General features: G+C 40.3%; 3 protein-coding genes across 8 annotated transcripts in view; all 3 read left to right on the top strand.

Annotated features, from left to right (window-relative positions):
• slc4a11 (solute carrier family 4 member 11) overlaps positions 1-2,477 on the top strand; it is an 81,561-nt gene extending 79,084 nt beyond the window's left edge. For all 6 annotated transcript variants that reach the window (XM_067422254.1, XM_067422257.1, XM_067422255.1 and 3 more), the window contains 2 exons: positions 219-388; positions 1,382-2,477. In XM_067422254.1, the coding sequence (XP_067278355.1) occupies positions 219-388; positions 1,382-1,448 (237 nt within the window). In that variant the 3' untranslated portion in view covers positions 1,449-2,477. The remainder of the gene's footprint in view (positions 1-218; positions 389-1,381) is intronic.
• Positions 2,478-4,222: 1,745 nt separating this feature from the next.
• rpia (ribose 5-phosphate isomerase A (ribose 5-phosphate epimerase)) lies at positions 4,223-11,629 on the top strand. The gene is made up of 9 exons (XM_067422259.1): positions 4,223-4,598; positions 7,992-8,052; positions 8,126-8,181; positions 8,266-8,325; positions 10,015-10,079; positions 10,205-10,273; positions 10,560-10,701; positions 10,826-10,925; positions 11,236-11,629. The coding sequence occupies exons 1-9, from the start codon at positions 4,425-4,427 to the stop codon at positions 11,331-11,333; spliced, it is 825 nt and encodes a 274-aa protein (XP_067278360.1). The 5' UTR covers positions 4,223-4,424; the 3' UTR covers positions 11,334-11,629.
• Positions 11,630-13,148: 1,519 nt separating this feature from the next.
• Positions 13,149-22,781, top strand: part of eif2ak3 (eukaryotic translation initiation factor 2-alpha kinase 3) — a 31,626-nt gene continuing 21,993 nt past the window's right edge. The window contains exon 1 of the mRNA XM_067421361.1: positions 13,149-13,638. Coding sequence (XP_067277462.1) covers positions 13,343-13,638 — 296 coding nt within the window. The 5' untranslated portion in view covers positions 13,149-13,342. The remainder of the gene's footprint in view (positions 13,639-22,781) is intronic.

Here is a 22,781-nt window from a genome sequence, read left to right as displayed (position 1 = left end):
TAATCTATGCATATAGCCCTGATTTAGATGTGATTTATATTCGTATTGTAGAGACACATGTAAGTTAAATCTCCATACATGAATGGATCTAAGTCCCATCAGCCAAGATGCTTAAGGTTATAATGAGTTTCATTTGTCTGCATTATGATGGCCATACCCAATCCTTTCTTCCTCTTATCTCTCTACATCTTCTCAACTGCTCTTTCACTCTTTCTTAGACATCCTACCCTCCAACTCACTACATCCGCAAGGTGCCGCAGAGAAAGATCCATTACTTCACTTTCCTTCAGATGGTGCAGCTGCTTTTCCTCTGTGCGTTTGGGATGTACCCTCTCCCGTATATGAAGATGATCTTTCCTCTGCTAATGTTTATCCTCATACCCATCAGGTGAGTTCTGAAATGCCTCCAGCTCCCAAGTCATAATCTCCTGTCTGCCTGTGTTGTGTGTGTATTGCCAGGCACGTGCATGTGTAATAAATCGCTGTTTGCTAAAGGTCATACGACAGAGTGATGAATGAAAGGAAAGGAAAAATCTTTAATAGTTCTTATTAATGTACTCACGTTTGTTTCATATGGTTTTAAAAAAAACATATATTTTTCAAGGTCAAAAGTATTTTATTCTTTACAAATATCATGAATTATTATGTTTTTGGGGAGTTGCAAAAAATGACATTTTAAAACACAAACTACCATTTTTTTTTGCCATAACAAGGTGAAATTGCCTGATATTTATAGAGACTTATCGAGAGTAATGCAGGTATAATGTCAATTTAGGCCAACCGGCAGTTGGCATCACACTGGTTCCCTCGACAAAAACCCAATAGGATTTTCCCATAGGCTTTTGGATTAATCGCAAAAAAACAAACTCTGTGGTCAACAAAAGTTTATGATACTTGCACGTTTTGTCTATCAAGATAATTAATCAAGATAATTTTTTAAATTTGAAGCCTAAATGCAGCCGTCAGAAGTAAAAAGCTAAAGGTAGGCTTCAAACAAACTACACCACGGTCGCTCAACTTCAACCTCATAATTTCTAAGCTTCCAACAAAAACATTATCCTAGAACGTTTGAGTTAGAATAGTTTATAAGAGCACAATTATGTGCATCATGAGGCTGTAAAAGCAGACTGAGTTTACATGTTCGGCGTGATCAGTGGTGTGAGGGATTTAAAATCCCTCAGTTCTCGCCATCTTCGAAAAACCAAGCCAATGTTGATTCTCGTTTAATTATGAGCTCTGTGGCGTTCTCTGAGCCGTGCGAGTAAACCTCACTCGACTGACGCCAAAGGATGCAGTCTTTATCGCCCCTGTAAGCGCCCGCCTCCCATACTTTGAATACATATATGATATTAACATACTTTGAATTGTGTCTCTGCCTCAGGAACTGTCTACTGCCCAGGATCATTGAGGCTAAGTACCTGGACATTATGGATGCACAGCGCATGTGAACGCATGCACACTGAGCCTCTGAGCAAAGGACTCTGGGAATTGTATTTCTGAAATGCAAAACTCTGGGAGGAAAAACAAACTGATTCTAGTGTTTAACAGCAGGCATTCTGGTGAAGCACTGAACGAGTAATAGAGTAATAGAACAAGAGATTAGAAAGAAGGATATTTAAAGACAGAACAAGAGAGGGGGAAGATGAGATGCCTGTTCAAGACGGAGTAGAAAGACAGACCACTGTCTGACTGTTTGACTATTGACCTCGGTCAGTCACTGCTTCTCTCATGATCAGAATAGTACACCAAAGCCCCTCCCCCCCTCTCTAGTCTACTCTGATGTATCCATGCATCACAATACAGATTTAGAAGACATAGGAAACCATCACACTTATTCTCAACAAATGTGCCATGACTAAATTACATGAGTGTTCTCTCCATCTCCCATTATACACAGCTGGTTTTTGATCAAGAGACTGAACTGAACTGTAGCAATACCTCTTAATGCTGAACACTGACTTGCGCGCACGCACGCACACCTAGTGCACAAACTCTCATTCGTCACGTTAAAAAAGCTGTCGATCGCAGATTTTCCAGTGCATTTTGGTACATATCAGTGCAAATAAGTAATAATGAAGTGAGAATGGACCAAAAGAATACACTCACCTTATTAGGAAACTGTGTCTCATAGCAATACAGCAGGTTATTAGAGGCTATCAATATTTTAGAGTTTTCTAAAGAGAGTTTTCTTTCGAGGTAATAGACTTCTAGTTTGGATACCCACTGATGTGTTGAGAATGTATCCTTAGCGCTGGGGTTTCAGGGAAAAGGAGAAAAACAAGCAGCATTTCTGTGGACCTTACTCACTGCTGAATGGACTCTGACATTTAAGCTTTGCACATCACAAGACACCACGACTGTGTACCTTCCCCAGTCTCTCTCTCTCACAAACACACACACACACACACACACACACACACACACACACACACACACACACACACACACACACACACACACACACACACACACACACACACACACACACACACACACACACACACACACACACACACACACACCACAGGCATGATTATAAACAATGCCCAAAACAAAGGCACTTACTTAAACGCACACAATCATGTCCGTCCATCTCACAATATATTTAAAACAGAGAAAGCATGCCTTTTATAAGACATTGAAACTTTTGATTTGTATTACTATTATGTAATTTGTTGTGTTATTATTAAAAGCAATTAGAAATAATGGTCAAATGAAGGTATAGTTCCATATCTTTACTTCATAGTTGTTTATAGTTGTTTGCGGTCTTTCTGAATAAAACCCTCTTAGAGATCCCAAGAAATCGGAAGATGCAGACATCTCTGCTGTTTTGGACCCGTCGAACAACGTTACATTCCCAAAGTAGACGCACAAATAGAGAAAGACATGGTTGGATTAACTGTGGGCAAGAAAAGTGAGCACCTGTGCACTTAATCATAGGCAATATGAGATTAGAGAAAGCTGAGAATCTAGACATGTTGAGCTTTAAGCTAGAGAGAGAGAGAGAGAGAGAGAGAGAGAGAGAGAGAGAGAGAGAGAGAGAGAGAGAGAGAGAGAGAGAGAGAGAGAGAGAGAGAGAGAGAGAGAGAGAGAGAGAGAGAGTAGATGTGTTATTAAAGAATTAAGAAGTTGGTTTTCTCTTGAAGATCTCGCAGCACTTGCGTAATCAGCATTCCCATTTCTTGCTCTCTATCTTCCCTGTAACAGTATCATAGTTATTCTCCTCGAGTCCAGACCTCTGGTGTAAAAACAACCTCCCTTCAGTAATCCTGTTTGTCATTGAACATCTCTCAGTATTTACTGTAATATTGAAGTATTCAACTTTAATTTGTGGTCGCTCACACCTGGGTGGGGTATGTTGAGTTTTGTTCTGTGCTGTTTAAATATTGTTTTGGATTTTTTATTTTCTAATCATGAATGTATAATGTGTAGATTTTTTATAAAGCACATAAAAAAGATCCATTGTTAAATCGATTTTGTCAAACAGATAAGCTAAATTTGTAAACTGCAATATGTAAAAAACTAAGGTAAATAAGAGACATGTTTATCGGAAGGATGGTGTGGGTTTATTAGGGGTATGCTATACACTGAAATCTAGATCATTTCAAGCTGATTGCCAAATAAAGAGATATATTGATACCCATCTGTTTCAGCTCTCCTCTGTTTTCTATTTGTTGGCTACAGTTCATTTTCATTACTAAACGTTTTAATGTAGGCATTACCTGCCCTCTACTGGTTACGCTAAGCATTAACAGAAGCATTATAGCCTAGGGATGGAAAGCCTGACAAATGATAGCAACAAGAAGAAACATGTTATCGCTCGACTGGATGTTTGACGTTTTAATAAAATGCCATTTTTCGTACATGTTTAAAATGACAGACAGACAGACAGACAGACAGACAGACAGACAGACAGATAGATAGATAGATAGATAGATAGATAGATAGATAGATAGATAGATAGATAGATAGATAGATAGATAGATAGATAGATAGATAGATAGATAGATAGATAGATAGATAGATAGATAGATAGATAGATAGATGCTGTGGAAAATAGGGAGCTTTATTCGTTGTTGTTTTTCGCTTTCCATAGGGGAAAAAAAATCTATCCCTCAGTGAGTCTCATTATCGCTTTCATACCTGCCACGGCGCTGCTCTGAATAAGGTCTTTAGCGGTAAAACAGGGATTGCGCAACCGATTCGTTGAAAAGATCCGACTCAAAAAGAACCATTCGTTATTCTGCTCTGCTATTGGGTCAAACAACACACGCCTGTTATGAAAACACATGCACCCATGCTCATCTGACAGGTGTTATTTTGAGCGTACTTTAATACGTTGCCTACTGTTCGTTTCGTTAATGCGCCTGCTCGTACTTAGTGTGGCAATCATTTTGTTGTTGTGATCGTGGACGCGCTGTGTGATGAGGCCGCGGAGGTGGGTTGAGTTTGCAGTGATCAGTAGCAGAACTCTCCTCCTCTTTCTGCCGGGGGAAAAACACGTGTGTAACAGCAGCAGACGGCACCACAGCACTCTCATCATGGCTGAAGAGGCCAAAAAACTGGCAGCTTATGCTGCTGTAGACAACCATATACAGGTAAGATTGTGTATTTACTGTCGTTGTGACAAATTTCTAACAGTTCCGTCAGTTTAACTGGCGCAATAAACACTTGGAGGCGTGACGACGCGATGAATATCGATTTACTGCTTTGACGTTATTCAATTATTCTCGCATGAACAGACCTGCTGTTCTGGTGTTTTACATTTAGTTATTATGACTGTGCAGCTTTGACAGTCATAATTTGTAGAGTATTCGCTGTGGCACTTTAGCTTTATTCATGCTAGCTGGCATGCTAACTTATATGTTAGATTGTAACGTTAGTGAAGTCAGTGAGTGTAGCTCAGGTGGCTTCAGTTAAGCACGTGGTGATTTATGCAGCAGTAAAGTAAGCTAGGTGATATAAGGATGCTAAGGCTGCTCAAAATAAACCTATAAGCGATTAGCATGTTTAGAAATAGCTACGTCTAACCACCGGTGCTGATTGTGTCTACTGTAAATAATTAATTGTAGCACACTAGGGTCAGATGAAGATGCATGAGTGATTAAACAGTTAGTTCAGCCAAAAATTACAATTCGGTCATTAATTACTCACCCTTGTGTTCTTCCAAACTCCCAAGACTTGTGCATCTTCGGAAAACAAATGAAAATCTTTTTGATCAAATCAGAGATTTCGGACCCTTCATTGACTGCCTTTGCAACTTACGTTACCACATTGACCCTTTAAAAAGTTCATAAAGTGACTGTAAAACGAATCCATATGAATTGAGCGGTTTAGTCCAAATTTTCTGAAAACACTCGACTGCTTTATAAGATTTTATTTGGTCTTTTATTCACATATACATTTAGCAGTGTAAGTGAACATAAACAGAAGCTCAATTGAACCTGTTTGAGGCGCGAGAACAAACCTCATTGGTGCTTGCCGAAGCGCAGCTCAAACGGGCTGCTTTGTATTGACTAAAAAAAGATGGACAACGCTCCTTCACTAGCTTCCATTGTAGAAAAGTTAAGTAGCCAATTTCTGAATATGGCACTGCCATCTTACGCTGATTTGGGACCTGTGTCTGCGCAGTAGAGCCGTGTTATCAAAACCAACCAACACTCCTGCAGTATGTTGGTACAGTTTACTGCAGAACTGTACTAACAGAACAGAACTCATTATGTTGGTGTGAAATAAACAGTTAAGGAAATGTAGAAATTAAAGCTAAAGCTCAAATCTCTTCCCAAAATCCAGAAAACTACCTACATGGAGGGGTGGGCTTTATGACCTATACTGGGACTACCCGGGGTGATTCAGATTCAGCCCATATCTGACGTGTGCACTGATGAATGTTTGTATTTGAATATATCAATATTCAGCCTTCAATCTGATTTTATCCTGCTGATGAACGATAAAACATTGACTGCCGATCCGTTGTTATAACGAGCTTTTACGACAGACAATGACAAAGCATGCTTGGAATAAACGGAATGATATCATTTGCTGGTGTGGATGATAATTCGCTTGTTAAATCGTGACGTAAGAAACGCCGCTACTGGGTCCAAGCCTCAACTCGTTTCACTTGAGAATGCCATTGACACCTAGCCTGACAAGCCGGACCCACATCAAGATGTTTGGTCTGGAAACTCACCATAGACAGGGCTCAATCCGAGGGGCGGGATAAACGGTTGTCTTTCAAACTCCCTCTGCACGCGATAGGATAGCGCTACAACCAACGGAGCTTGTTGATAGATTAAACTTTCGCTGTATCTGGTCGGCAAAACTCAGAACACATCTTCCCTTTTTAAGAATGACTTCAGTGCCGTTCTTTTCTCAGAGAAAAGCTTGACTCCAAGTCTTCCAGAGTCACAGTTAAAGCTGATTCATAAAAACCGCCAGTTTCTTTGTTTACTAGAAACTTATTATGGCCCCGCCCACCGACTCTATACACGATGTGATTGGCCCGACGAGTTTGGCGTTTACAGCTCAGAAGGGTATTGAGAGTTGCTAGACGACACTCGCGGGCAGATTAGATTTGCTGCTGCTAGGTTGCATCTAGATTTCTAGGCTAATCGACGCTCGTTTATGAGCGCTATTTATTCATATTAAACATCCAACATTTAAAAAAGTTTAACATTTTATATACTTACAGTCTACACAACAGTCTCTGTGCTCACAGTGTCACATACATTAATATTTTAACGATTTAAAAAAGATGAATCACTGTCTGGCCATCTGGAATTTTGGTATGGAGAAAAAAGTTATGATTATAGCTTTTTTGTCGTATCACACCACATTGTGTGTGTATATTAGCACCGTTTGTGGTTTTTCTTGTGGTATGAGATTGTTTGGACCCGGAAGCGCTGCGACAACCGGATAGTTATCTAGTTGTTGTAGGGGTGAACGGGTGTATGCTATGACACATTTCTGAGTGAGATAGCTTCTTGAACAAGAAACAAATTCGAAGCGATATTCGATATTCAAAGCGATATGCGATACGATATTGCACTTAGTGTGTAAAATCTATTTAAATTACATTAAATGATCCCTAATGATACCATTTATGTGTTTCACATTCTTTCTGGGGAAAGAAAGTATCACTACAACTTATTAAAGTGACCAACAGTGTTTTAGCAAAAATGTGTCACAAATTGTACGTGTCAAAGGGTTAACAAATTGGTTTGCAGAGGCAAAAAGTGTTGTCATTTGTTTACTTCCTTGCTAAAAAACATACAATTAAAAATACAAACTATTACAGGAAAACGCATCAATGAAAAATAATTCATACTTACAGGTTATGGCCCGTAGACAGCTGTTTTTAAAGTTGGAACTGCTCCATCTTTTAGGACAAGCCATTGTGCGACTCCTGCTTTGAACTTGCAACGATTGTGAGCTTTAATTCCTCCGTAAAATGTGCAGCAAAGAGAGCGAGATTTAAATTTTAACCATTGATCCCCAACTCCCCCGTCCCTAGGAAGGCTGAACAAAGTGGACCTACAGTCCGGATGAAAATAACAGCGTTTGCAAACAGTGCATTGCAAAACGGCCTCGCCCCCCTTATTTAATATTCTCGAAGGAGGGGTTTATGTAAATATTGTAGCTGCTGATGTCAGCGAGTCTGGGGGTAAAAGCTGTAGTTCCCAAACGGCTGTTTGCTGTAGTCCTTAGAAATTGATTTCTTTAAAAGCAAACATCTCCCTTTGCTTTAAACTTTGAGTGTTGTAACTTTGCAGATGTTGTTTATGCTCAAACAGCAACATTACACACAAGCTAAAGTTAGAAAAGTGAAATCGTGTTTTACCACCCCTTTAAAAGCATCTCCTTTACTGACCCCATGTTGAAAAAGAAATAATGAAATCAAGATTTGTAGGCCTTTTTACCAGTGTTGTTTCTTTATGTGTGACTGCATTTTGTTTGGTTATGCTGTAAAACTTTACATTTGTTTTTCTCAGAACAATCAGATAGTTGGGGTGGGCAGTGGCTCAACTATTGTCTATGCTGTGGACAGGCTGGGTAAGACATTTAATTTAATATTACCCACTTAGGCTTGTATAATAATTACTAAAGAATGGTGTTTTCTTTCTAGCTGATCGGGTAAGACAGGAGAAGTTGAACATTGTGTGTGTACCCACTTCCTTCCAGGTCAGTTTAAACCTTAGTCTATAGACATAACACTCATAGACATAAATGCGTGTTATAATGGACACATTTGAATTGTTGATTTAGGCCCGTCAGCTGATTCTGCAGCATGGCCTCCCTCTGTCGGATTTAGACAGACATCCTGAGGTGAGTTTGGCCAGAGACAGCATTAGAATCCCTTGTACAAAAACGACTTGGTGGATTGTGATGAAAATAAAAATTAGATGTATTCACCCTCAAACCATCCTAGGTGAATATGACATTCTTGTTTCAGATGAATACAATTAGAGTTGTATAAAAAAAGGCCCTGGCTCTCCCAAGCTTTATAATGTCACTGAATGGCAGCTTGATATTTGAAGCCCAAAAAAGGGCATCCATTCATTATTATATAAAAGTTATCCACACGGCTCTGGTGGGGTTAATAAAAGCGAAAAATGATCAACGTGAAGGATGTATCTCAGAAGGATGTAGCTCAAGCGTTTTGAACTGTGAGAGGCTTTAAACTTTTTCATAAGTTAAAAATGCTAGGCTATATGCTGGAAGCTAAAACTTTTTAATGTGTTAAAGGGTTAGTTCACCCAAAAATGAAAATTCTGTCATTAATTATTCGCCCTCATGTTGTTTGACACCTGTAAGACCTCAGTTCATCTTCGGAAAACACAAATGAAGATTGTTTTTGTTGAAATCTGATGGCTCAGAAAGGCCTTCATTGACACCAAAGTCATTTCCTCTCTCAAGACCATAAAGGCACTAAAGATGGCGTTACAGAGCCCATCTCACTACAGCGGCCCTACAATAATTTTATAAAGCAACGAGACGGTTAGTTATAAAGATAGTTTTTGTGCGCATACCCCTTCATAAAGCTTCAAACCGTTATGAATCAGTGTATCGAATCAGCGTTTCGGATTGCCAAAATCATGTGATTTCAGCAGTTTGGCTGTTTGACATGCAATCTGAATCATGAATCAATACACTGATTCATTAAGCTCCGAGGCTTCAGGACTTTGTAAGGATGTTTATAGTGCCTTTAATGGGTCTTGAGAGAGAAGATGCCTTTCTGAACCATTGGATTTCAACAAAAATATCTTTGTGTTCCCAGGATGAACGGAGGTCTTACGGGTGTCAAACGACAATGAGGTTGAGTAATTAAATAATGAAAGATTTTTCCATTTTTGGGTGAACAAACAAAATATATTTTTCTTACACAAACCCATAGCTTCTCTTTAGAAGGCCTTTATTAACCCTCTGGAGTCTCATGGATTACTTTTATAATGGATGGATGCACTTTTCTGGGCTTCAAAATCTTGGGCTGCCATTGTAAAGCCCAATTTATATTTCTGCATCGAGTGTACGCCGTAGCTAAGTTGTAGGCTGTGTTCCACGCGTAGCCTACAACATACCCTGACGTGCACCTCTCCAAAAACGGAACAACGCGTCAATTCTACGCGGACCACAAGCGCTGATTGGTGTGCCAGATCCCCTCCCTCAGGGGCATCGTGCTCCCTCTGCATGTGTAACTGCACATCAATGCAGACAAGGACGCAGAAGTATAAATGAAGATTGATGCTTAGCCCATGGCATAGAGGCTACGGTGCAGGTCCGACGCACAAGTATAAATCAGCCTTAATGCTTGGAAGATCCAGGACATTTTTTAATATAACTCTGATTGTGTTTGTCTGAAAGAAGAATGTCATATACACCTGGGATGACTTGAGGGTGAGTAACTAATTTTCATTTTTGGGTGAACTATCCCTTTAATGATTTCAAATAAATATTGTTTCATATTAATTCTTTGATTCAAGTGCCCTAAACAGTGCTTTTTTTTGTGACTTCTAGCTGGATGTAGCAATTGACGGAGCTGATGAAGTTGATGCTGCTTTGACACTGATTAAAGGAGGAGGGTGAATTTGGAAAACCTCTTTAAATCAAGGATATTTTCCAATTGCTTTTCCATGTTCTTTTGTGTCAAACCCCTGAGGTGTCATCAGGTTTCGTCATGTCCTTTTTTTTCCTTCCCTCTAAACAGAGGATGCTTAACCCAGGAGAAGATTGTGGCTGGTTGTGCCAAACATTTCATTGTCATCGCAGACTATAGGTATGTATGAGGTGACGGGCAGATGCTTTTATCCAAAGTGACTTGCATTGCAGTCAAGGTATACACTACATTGGTTAATTTCCTCTACTGTTTGAGCTACGAAATTCAGTATATATTTAGCAGCCCATAATTACTGCTGATCACGAGGTGCAGGTACTGAAACGTTTAACAGAAGTCGTGTGTCATCATAGCATGGGGTTGCTATAATTATGCAATAGTGTTACACTACATTTACAAACTAGAGGTTCTGATGCGCTCATGTGATTTTTATCGTTTGTGTGAGTAGAAAGGACTCAAAGGCTCTGGGGCAGCAGTGGAAGAAAGGTGTCCCGGTGGAGGTCATCCCCATGGCATATATGCCTGTGTCCAGGGCCATTGCCCGGCGCTTTGGAGGAGAGGCAGTGCTGAGGATGGCAATCAGTAAAGCTGTAAGAGAGTCTTACTGATGGGTCTTGAGTCACAATTGTGTTATTAATATATAATTTGCTCCGTATCTTGACATTTTTGGATTGGTGGTCTATTCATCTGATGATTTGATACTATTGTATTTAGGGTCCAGTGGTTACTGATAACAGTAATTTCATTCTGGATTGGAAGTTTGAGCATGCTCAGAACTGGAAAGAGGTCAACACGGCCATCAAGATGATCCCAGGTCTGTACAGATCAACTTTTTTCCCAACTTTAACTTTCTATTTTTAATGTTTTTGAAATGAGTCTCATGCTCACCAAGGCTGCATTTATTTGATCAAAGGTACTGATGAAAAGAAAGTTTAAACGAGCAGTGTTGAATTGAAATGGAAATGTTTTGTAACATTATGAATGTGTTTACTGTCACTTTTGATCATTTTAATGCATCCTTGCTGAATATTTTTTTTATTAATAATAAGGATAAAAAAAATCATTTGAAACGGTAGTGTATATATTCCTAAATACAACGAATGAATGGTCTCTCTTTTATGAAGGTGTGGTTGAGACGGGCTTGTTTGTGGGAATGGCTGAGCGGGTGTACTTCGGCATGGAGGACGGAAGTGTTAAGACTAGAGACCCTCCTGTTAACTGAGAAGATCCTTCCTCGGCTCTTGTGATAGACCAGCCTGCACACCTCAAGTGCCATTCACATACACAGACTCTGGCAGCTCTTATACTTTCTGGTACAGAAACCATCAGATGTCTAAACAGGACCGGTGTGTACGTTAAATGTGGGATTTTACACATCAAAGCAACATTAGGTCTTTTGTCCCGTTTCTTTTCTCATGTTCTCCATATGGAACATTGTGCTAATGCGAGGCAGTGGCAGTCCTTACGTCTGCAGTGTCAGTTTGCCTTCTGTACTTCTTTCCATGTTGTCGAGCATGAATGTTTTCTTGCTAGCCTTACAAGTGCATGCAGGTTTTAAGAAAACATTTAAAATATGCTTTCTCAACCACTTCACCCTAACTGAATTTATGAATGTTTTCTTTGGCTTTGTATGATGATTTTGAACCTGTTTTGGAGACTGGTAGATATTGCTCAGATATTCCAACTTGAAACCTCAAGTGAAACTTGTCGCCTTTGCCTGCACACAGGGGAGAGTTTAATTCACTGATCAATCATTTCAGAGCATTCTGCCCCTGGACAAAATACACTTTGAAGCAGTGAAATGCCACTCAGCTTTTGATATTGATTTTGTTTTTGTATAATTTTTCAATGTGCCTGTGGCCATCAGCTCTATGTTGTTGAGGGATGAAAGCAGCAGTGAGTTGATGGCACAGCTGAAGGCCTTATCTTCTGTACATGTATTGATCTTTCAGTTCTGTTAATGAAAACTCTTCACAGAGGTCACTGTGATTTTGGGGTGATGTACTCCTTCAAATACCAGCTTGTTTTATTCTCCCAATACTACTGTGATACTGACGTTTTCAAATGTTGTGCCCCAGACTGAAAATCAACATTAAAATGGACCAATCAATTATGAACTGACATTTTTGCAGCTGACGTTTTACTAAATTAGTATGGCTTAAACATGGGTTAACAGGTTGTTTAACAGACCACAAGAGGGCGCCATGTACATTGCACAATATGTCAACCACATTCATGACTTAAAAAAAGTGAACAGAAATGCTAAAGTTGCAGAAATATTTTAAAAACTAATTACTTTAAAAGTGTTATAATTTGTTAGTCTTTAATTACAACCCGATAACGTAAGCGTGACGTAACATTTGTACATTCATTTTAAAATAAAATTGAAAGGAAAATACTGCACTTACAACATTTTGTACACGTGATAGACACAGTCACACATATACACTTATTTTCGTATCAAAAAGCCCGGAAATGCAATTTGTCAAACATGACCTCTCATTTTATCCGCAAACAAACGGCCACGTCGTTATTTCCATCCATGTACTTTTTACCCAATCAGATTAACGCAAAAAGAAGTAGCAACGCCCCTCCGGTAGTAATCCCATAGCGCTGATTTTGATTGATAGCGTGCCAGACCAATGGATTGACTAGATTTCTTTCGCGGTTTCCGTAAACATACCAATGAAACATGTTAGAGTCGACACTATTATTTTATTGGCTAAAACTCCCCAGTGTAGCCAATAATGTACTTCAGTAGAAGGCCATACTCGCTTTGCTTTGGCTTTACGCTCTCTTTCCTCCCGCCTATATGTTTGAATGACAAGGAAAGCGCCCAATGGAATGAAGCGCATAGAGTAGCGACACGTCAACAGACGCTACTGTAAAAGACAGTTGTATGAAGCAATCAAAATCTGCTTAGTAGACGAGCCGTGAATATTGACAGACGCTCACACCAATCAGCGCACACTGCGGGGATTTGCTTCCATGCGCAGCCAATGGGCGTTTGGATACGGGGCGGGGCTTGACGTTACCACGGCACAGCCAACGTCAAGTATAAAGGGAATAACATGGTGCTGTTGAGTGCTTGTTTACGTTAAGAGAGGACAAGAGTAAGATATCTAATCGCCTACAAATTTACTTGTATAACGCCTTTTATAGACTAGTTTTTAAAATTCACTTTGTATTTTGGTATGTGATTGCCTAACTACTCATGTGCCACTTGTCCCAATGGAAAGAGGGTTTCAGTTTGGAAACGTGTGCATATCCCTGCTACTGCTGCTTGTTCTGAGAACGTTAACGGTTACTTTGCAAAGTCAGTCTCTCTCAGAGAGAAATCTCGAAGTGGCCCCGACGCCAAACACCGAGGCGGCGGAACATGCTGCCGTTATGGAGAGGCCACTGGACAACGTCGGAGGAGCCCCTGGCTTCGGAGAAGTGACCGTAGAGGACGACGACTACGGCTCGACAGGGGAGAGCGAAGAGCCGTCAGGGGAAAACGACGCAAACTTCCATCAACACCGGAGGTAGGCAGTTACCATCGAGTCATAGCAGAAGTTTGCCGTTTTCCAGGTGTGTGACACGTCCTTTAGGTTGTCACGTTGCTTTCAGACGTGTTATTCAACTTCAGTAAAGTTGAGCTGGAGTTCGTGATGGGCGGATGTTTGCAGCAGTCGACCTCTCCCTGCTGGTCCACGGATAGAGTATATGGGCAAACGTTTACACTGTCGCGTGACAGTTGGTTAATTTCTACCATTATTTCAGTCATTTTTGATCGACGCTGTCATTTATAACATGGCTAACGTTACTTGTTGGCAGTTATCAAATCTCACAAGTTAGGAATTTTTCTGTTACTATGGAGATACAGATGACTGACAGCGGTCCCAGAGCGATTGCAGAACACTTATCTCGCCTCAATAGGTTCACCGTGTGTTTATGAGCATCTCGTATACTTGGACTGCCTTATGTTATGCACACAACTGTTTTTCTGGAGTTTCAAACTTGTTTTACTGCTATCACAGCCCAAGGGGACTGTTTCTGTCCAGAAAGACTGCTCTGCAGTGTTGAGTGTGGGCGTGCGATACATGTCAGCCTGATGGAAACTGACTTTTTGTAAACACTCTTATAAAAGTTCAAAAGGTTCAGTTTGCGCTAACATTATGGAGAGACGTCTTTTGAGCTTTTTAAAACGAACCATGCCATTTGTATAGGTTTGTATGGGAAATATTTTTTCAGTCATCAATAGTTTTCTATGTATACTACAGTTATTACAGAGGAAGCCGGTGTTCATCAGTAGACTGCGGTCTCTCTGGAGGCAGTGAAGGCTGCGCTGACGCACTTAAAACCGCTGCTCAGCGCGCGACTACAGGCGCGTGTCCTTCGCCCAGCCGCGCGGTCCAACTTTCTGGATGTTTTGTTTTTGTTTTTCGTTTTCGTTTGTGGCGAGAATTAGTCGTTTTGCTCCGCCGGCTATAATATATCGGTGTGTTACCGCATTCGAGCCACATGCCCCACCTTAGAAAGAATCAATGTCGACTAGAAGGATAGGAAGGTCAGGTGATCTAGCTTTAAAACTAATTTAAGATTAATTGTGTCATGAGCTGTTTGTTTTGGTGGCCAGGTTACTTTTTCTTTCTTTTTTTCCCTCCTTCTTCTTCTTTTTCTTGTCTATTGTCTAATTTCTTGTAGCACCTTTTCATGCTTTAAGGTGATTGTTTTTTTTTTCTTTCATTTTTCCCCCTTTAGATTAAGCTCAGTTTTGTTATGGGTGGAAATGTTTGTTCTACAAATGTCACAGGACCTGATCATATCATGGAGAACACATGATCTGCTCCACTGCAGTGAAACAAATTCTGTCACACCTTGCTTTACCATCGGTATGCTGTCACATCGATGTGTCGCACCCATTCATGGAGAATTTTTCTAAACGAGCACAAGTTGGCATGACCAGAATCTGGCTTTACAGGCTTTAGAAAAATCTATTTAAAGTTTGGAAACAATATTGAAGGACAGGGGACAGTTTGCATCTTGTAGATTCAAATAACATGAAGGGAGCAAAAAAACTCACGCAAGTTAAAAATGTAAAGGAATTTTTTGGGAGGGATAGTTTGCCAGTTCTCATAATCGTTCTGTTACATCCGAAACTTCTGTATATTTATGACTTGGGTTAATGGTGAATTCAGGAGGTGAAGTAGACACAGTCATTTAAACAAAATAATATTTTTTATTAATTTATTTTAAAATTCTTAATTTAATATTAACAAAATAACCTTTTTTTAATTTTTAAAATCATTTCTTATAAATAATTTTATAATATCTTATAATGTTATAATTTTGTAAATAAAATAAAATATTATTACTATTACATATATTATACATTATACTATTACATTACATTTATAAAATTATTTAGAGTTCACCCAAAAAGGAAAATTCTGCCATCATTTATTTCTAATATTGTATGTATACCGATCAGGCATAATATTATGACTGACAGGTGACGTGAATAAAAATGATTATTCCTTCATCACGGCACCTGTTGGTATGTAGGATATATTAGGCAGCAAGTGAACGTTTTGTCCTCAAAGATGATAGAAGCAGAAAAAATGGACAAGTGTAAGGATTTGAATAAGTTTGACAAGGACCAAATTGTGATGGATAGACAACTGGGTCAGAGCATCTCCAAAACTGCAGCTCTTTTGGGGTGTTTCCAGTCTGTAGTGATTAGTATCTATCAAAATTTGTCCAAGGAAGGAACAGTGGTGAACCGGCGACAGAGTCATGGACGGCCAAGGCTCACTGATGCACGTGGGGAGCGAAGACTGGCCTGTGTGGTCTGATCAAATAGACGAGTTGCTCAAATTACCTAAGAAGTTAGTGCCGGTTCTGATAGAAACATGTCAGAATTCACAGTGCATCACAGTTGGTTACGTATGGGGCTGCATAGCCGCAGACCAGTCAGGGTGCCCATGCTGACCCCGTCCACTGTTGAAAGGACGTGAGCATAAGAACTGGACCACGGAGCAATGGAAGAAAGTGGCCAGGTCTAATGACTCACCTTTTCTTTTACATAACGTGGATGGCCAAGTGCGTGTGCGTCACTCACCTGGGGAACACATGACACCAGGATGCACTATGGGAAGAAGGCAAGCTGATAGAGGAAGTGTGACGCTTTGGGCAATGTTCTGCTTAAACACCCTGGGTCCTGCTGTCCATGTGGATGTTACTTTGACACGTCCTACCTAAGCATTGTTGCAGACCATGTACACCCTTTCATGGAACTGGTATTCCCTGGTGGCTGTGGCCTCTTTCAGCAGGATAATGTGCCCTGCCACAAAGCAAAAATGGTTCAGGAATGGTTTGAGGAGCACAACAATGAATTTGAGGTGTTGACTTGGCCTCCAAATTCCCCAGATCTCAATCCAATCGAGCATCTGTGGGCATGAACAAACAAGCCCGATCCATGGAGGTCCCACCTTGCAGCTTGCAGAAGTTAAAGGATCTGCTGCTAACATCTTGGTGCCAAATATCACCGCACACCTTCAGGGGTCTAGTGTTTGTAATGTTATGCCTGATCTGTGTATGTATGTAGGACACAAAAGCCCCCTTATTTTCACCATAAACAATAAAAATAAAATACTTTTTGTCTCGCAATTCTGACCCCCCCCCCCCCCACACACACACACACACACACACACACACACACACAATTGTGTATTGTGGCAATTGGGAATGTTAAAGTACATAAAGAATTGTGAGATATAAACTTTCAATTCTGAAGGAGAAAGGAAAGAATTGGACTATAACTCGGTTTCAAGTTTATATCTCTCAATTCTGAGAAAAAAAGTTATAAAGTGTGTGTGTGTGTGTGTGTGGGGGGGGGTCAGAATTGCGCAATTACCTTTTACGTTTTTATTCTGTGGCAGAAACAAGCTTCCATACGTGAGTAAATGACAGAATTTTCATCAGAACTATCTTTTGAATCAAAATCTTTTTTTTAAATTTATTTAAATTTATTTTTTAGTTGCAATTATTTTGCAACATTATGAATGAATGAAATGTGCTTTTGGTCAGGTACTACACACCTGATTGGCATTCAGACCGACTACCTCATTTCTACTTTTGGTCTTGAATGGGCTGCTTGTGCTATAATGTACAGTCACTTCATTACATATTTACCTAATTATGTTCCATATAACTAGTTTATAAAAGAAATAACTAAAGGTAACATGCATGCATTTTGCAACTTCTATACCACAACCACAAAGACATTTACCCAAGTAATGAGGGAAAAAAGTCACCTTTCCATGCGCTACATGATGTGTTGCAAATGATCAGTGCAACAATGCTATATCTGTATGACTAGCCTTCTGGAAATCCAGCTTTAAACACCACTTCAGTGCCGGTGTTTTAATGTGGAGAGTTGCCGGGACTTTGTCTTGACAGTAGTCATACATCACTGGAAGGAGAGGCTGGTCTTTGTTTCTGGTGGCATAGTTATATGTGTCATGCACACTCGAGGGAATGGTGTGTAGTGTGTTTAACACTGCATTGGTTTGGTATCTCTACAGGGGTGAGAGTAGCAGCTGCCTTCGCACCTGCTGCCAAGATAAAGCACTTGCTCACACCTCTGCATGTTTCTCCCATGATCCTCGATATCAAACGATCTCATGCATTTATGTGCAGCGTTCAAGAAACCGTCAATCACATATAAATAAACAAGCAAATGTCTGGCTTTTATTGATAATGCATGAATGCGAGAACAATACCTTTGTGCTCACTTCTCGGTAACGCGGCGATGATAATCAACACCCTCAGGCCTTCCCCATGACGCGGAACAGCTTTACTGGGGGATGGTGTTCTCCTGGGACAGTTTTATGTGTTGCACAGCATGGTCGACTAGCAAATGGGAGTCTAACCCTAGAGAGGTCTACTCACAACAAAAGCAGAGATTGTGCGGATCGCTCGCGTTAAAGACGCTATCAACAGCTTGTTCTGTTGTTCAGTTCAAAAAGGTCATTGATGGCAGTAAATAAAATACAAGACCTTGCCAATCTACCAACCGGGCCAATTTCCCAGGCTGCTGTTAGAGCAAAGACTAGGCAACACAATTGGTGTTTTTTTTGTATATAACACAGAATTAGTTTGTGGTACTTGTTAGTTCTCCTTGTGTGGTTTTGGTAGTTCCAGTGGCGAACATTATCCAGGTATGGCCTAGACTAATGTAGCTCAGCTTTGCCTCAGTGTGTGTATTTTTGGACTGCTGGTGATTCCTGAGGGACCTTTTGGAAGGAACACTTCGCTCGAGGTGCCCTCACTGATACACACACACACACACACACACACACACACACACACACACACACACTCTTTCTCTCTCTCCCTCTCACTCACACACACACACACACACACACACACACACACACACACACACACAAGTACACACTCGCGGTGATGCTGCTTCTCCGCTGCCTGGTGCAAACTCTGCCAGACGTCTAGCTCCAACTGCCTACTGCTTAGCAACAGCCAATCAGAAGAGCTGAGCTGGCAAACTTGTTGGCCAATTAGGCGAGTGGAAGGAAAAAGTGCTCAGAATTTGAGTTCGGAGAGAGAGAGGGGGAGAGAGAGAGAGAGCAAGAGGGAAGGAAAGGGTAGAGTTCGTGTGCTTGTTGTTATGGGCTTTTTTTTTTTGTCTGACTTGATGGTTAGATAACTATGGAGAAGATGTCAGATTCGTTTCATATGATCTCATGGTTGCAAATGAAGTTAATGACTGAGATAAGACTTTATCGTCTTGTAATCGGAACCAAACTTGGCATGTTTAATGCAAACTTTTCAACTGACATGGATAAGAACTTTTGTTATATCTTGCAAGTTGTAAAGACTATAAAAACAAGGCTGATTTTATGCACCGTGTGTTTAAGGATGTCGAATTGGCGTTACTCTTACCCATGTGGTGCCGTTCACTCTGGACTTGATTTTTTTTCTTTCTTTTTTCCCCTCTGTTTATGGTTTGATTTTAAAGCCGTTTCTTCATTCATTGCAGAGGACACACCTTACTGCACTGCAGCAATGGGTGGGAAGATGGGAGAGGTGTGGCAGAGGGAGAGATTGGGGAGACGAGGAGGGAGAAAGTAAAGGGGGGACATCGAGGCAGAAAACCAAAGGCGCTAGGACCCAGTACACAGAACCCCAGCTTCCCTGTAGTTTGGTTCCTCACTGCTTAGCAACAACAAATCAGCCACCTAGATCAAGGCCAGGACTCGTCCAATAGGAAGAGAGCAGCGCCATGTGACAGAGTTTTGATTTCTCTGCACCGCGCATGTTGGAGAGATAGAAACGGAAAGGATGATGAGAGTTCAAGAGGAGTGAAATGACCTGTGCATGATGACATTTTGGAATTGGTCTGTGTTGAATTAGTATGTGATTTTTGTTGTGCAACTTTGTGGTGGTGTTTGTTTTTCGCACACGAGTGTTGCAGTGTTTTTAAAAATCACACGGGGTGCCGCACTATGTTTAGTTTCATTTTATCATTAAAACCTTTGACTGAGGCTAGAAATGCTGAAATTGCAGCGCAAGTTGGTCTGAGTGTAGCAAGGTCAATTGAGATGGCAGAAGCGCTTATAGTTCTGCATGGTGATAGCAGCTTGGGCGTGTCAGAACGTGACATGGAGTGAGAGGACAGACACACACACACACGCACACACACACACACGCAATGGTTTAATCAATACATGGAGAAAAACTCTGTATGATAAAGACTGCCATTAACACAGAATTTGAACAAATGCAATGCAACCCATTAACTTTCTTAAATGGTTTACATTACCCCTAAAATGACAGTTTACCCCAAAATATGAATGATCAATTATCAATTTTTTTTTCTTTATTAGTCTTTGTGGTCATCTTTTTTAATAATAATAATACATTTTATTTATAAAGCACTTTACATTTTAAAGAAAATCTCAAAGTGCTACAAAGGGAGGAAAAAATAAAATAAAGCAAGGGGTGTTCAGTTCCAGGTTTTTTGGAGTCGTCTCTGATTCCCGACTCCCATTATAACATTTGCATCTGGTTATATTTTAAAAGATTTACTACATTTTTAGTTTTATAAATTGTTTTTTGATTACCACCATTTTTTTTAATTTATTTTTTATTCCGTATGTACTCCTGACAGTAAAATAGGGCACTTTCCCAAAAAGTTATATAAAGGGCCAGTCATAAAAATAAAAATAAAAAAATACTGTTATATACTGCAAAACTGCCATAATGTAAAAAAAAAAAAATACAGTGATAGTTTTTTTTTTTTGGTATACCGCCCAGCACTGTACCACATATTCAACAAGTAATGCACACACTGGTGTGCATCTGAAGGGTTGAATGTTCTTGTGAGTCTTGTTTCTCTCTTCTGAGATATACGGTTATGGACTACATGTTTATGTACTGCGGATGTTGCCTGGGGAAGATGGTACCTTGAAATGCATTGTCGAGTGCTTTGTGTTTCGCTCCATACCAAGCTTGGCATGCTACTGCAGTGCTATGTTTTATTGTGTGCTCGCTTAAGCAGAAAATCCCTTTTTCTTTGGAAACTTCACTTTGGATTCTGTAGTCTTTGGCCATTCAGACACTTTTATTCAACAGTACCTACATTTACACAAATCAGACACGTGCAAAATGCGGTAGCTGGACTGAGATGGTTTTAAGAGTTAAGATCTGAAGTAAGGCCATATTTAGTTTGATTTTCTTTAATCGAAGATGCATTTTAAAGGGTAAGTTCACCCAAAAATGAAAATTGTCATCATTTACGCTCCCTCAAGTTGTTCCAAACCTGCATGAATGTCTTTCTTCTGCTGAACACAAAGGAAGATATTTGGAAGAATGTTTGTATATAAGCAGATCTTGGGCCCCATTGACTGCCATAGTATTTTCCCCCCTACTATGTTAGTCAATGGGGCTCAAAATCTGCTTATATACAAACATTCTTCCAAATATCTTCCTTTGTGTTCAGCAGAAGAAAGACAGTCATGCAGGTTTGCAAAGGTGCTTACCTTTGATTGAATTTGCTCAAATCCTAAACGGAGAGCTTGTTTGTATATGCATTCACCTTTACTATTTCTCTCAGAAATCATCATGTTGGTAAGTAACTGTGCGTCCTTAAATTCTTCTTTTAACAACACACCAGCAAAGACGTTTATTCTAGCGTGCGTGCAGACAGGGTTGCCAAGTTATTACAACAAAACCCGCCAACTACTAGCCCAAAACAATAGCTTCTTGGGGGGTTCTCCGGGGAAAAAAATGGCGTTTGGGGGGTGAAATGTTATTTTGGCCAGGTTGCCTGCTAAAATTGGGATTCCTGGATCTATATATCACATTGAGGTCACTTCAACCCATGGACGTTGAAAACAACCCGTGGAAAAAAACGCAGACTTGCCAACACAATGCAGCTGAGCTCTGTTGACATTTTACAACTACGTTATGTGTCGCTCTGTTGCTCTGATTGGTTGTAGGTCTATCCGATTGATGTCTTTCCTGGTTCGGTTGAAACACGCCCCATAATCACAGCCCAATGGCGCAGTTTCAGACTCGTATTCTGACTAGAATTATTGAGTATGACCATGTCAGGCTACTTATTTTCTGTTCCACAGAAGAAAGTAAGTCATAGGGGTTTAAATGGCACAAAGGCAAGATTTTGAACTGTTGCTTAAATCACACATGATTCATTGCTGTATCAGGTTTCTGCATGTTGTCAAATTTTGGGTCTGCATAAAGTCCTTTACTCTGTTAGCCCGTCATGAATTCTGCGGCTTCTCCGCAGGGGTGTGCCTCTGTTTTCACAACTTGGCCACGTGCTCCCCAATGCCCCCCATTGTGCATGTGTGTGTGTTTTGCAGTGGTACTTGCTAACTCACACTTAGCTGATAAGAGCTGCTTGCTGTGGCATGGTTACAGTGGGCTTTTTATGTCCATTGGCTGGTGTTTTTTTAAAGGAGTGGTTTCTGATTGAAAGTGCAGCAACACATCTAATCCCTGATTGGCTGAGGGAGGCAGAAAACCTCCTACGATTGGACCAAACCCCTCAGATACCCTAGTTGTTTTTTTCTTTTTCCATGCAGTCTGTTTACATCAGGTCTGAGTTGAGATTCTCTTGACTTCCTTTGAGAGAGCGGAAGAGACGAGAGTAAGTGAGAGGGAGAGGGTGGGATCACAGGTGTGTGTGGAAGCACACTTATGTATCTGTGTTAAACGGCATGACCGGAATAATGTTAAACGGGTGAGCATTCAGGTTTTTAAAAGGCTGTTAGATGAAGTGAAGCTCTTCTCGCAGTATACATGCAGACAATTTTACCAGTTTGGTACTTTCTTTTTTTATTCCCTTGAAAAATGGTAGTGTTTATATATTGACATTCAGTATAAGATTTACCTCATGTGTTTTTGTATTCAGTGTGTCAGTCCTGTGACTGAAATAGTACTGAAGCAGGTAATGTATAAAATGAAGATGTGCGAGTTCAGTGCAATTAAATAAGACGCAAAAAGAAAGTAGATGTGAGCAGACATTAAGTAATAGAAATACAAAACCGGGCGGCAAAAATGGAAACCAATGAGAAATTCTCAAACACTTTGGTTTTGTGTGCACTGACTTTAAGTACATCTCATTGTTCATGTTACAATA

Source organism: Pseudorasbora parva, chromosome 17 (genome assembly GCF_024679245.1).
Source record: "Pseudorasbora parva isolate DD20220531a chromosome 17, ASM2467924v1, whole genome shotgun sequence".
NCBI lineage: Eukaryota > Metazoa > Chordata > Actinopteri > Cypriniformes > Gobionidae > Pseudorasbora > Pseudorasbora parva.
This window is presented reverse-complemented; position numbering and strand designations above follow the sequence as displayed.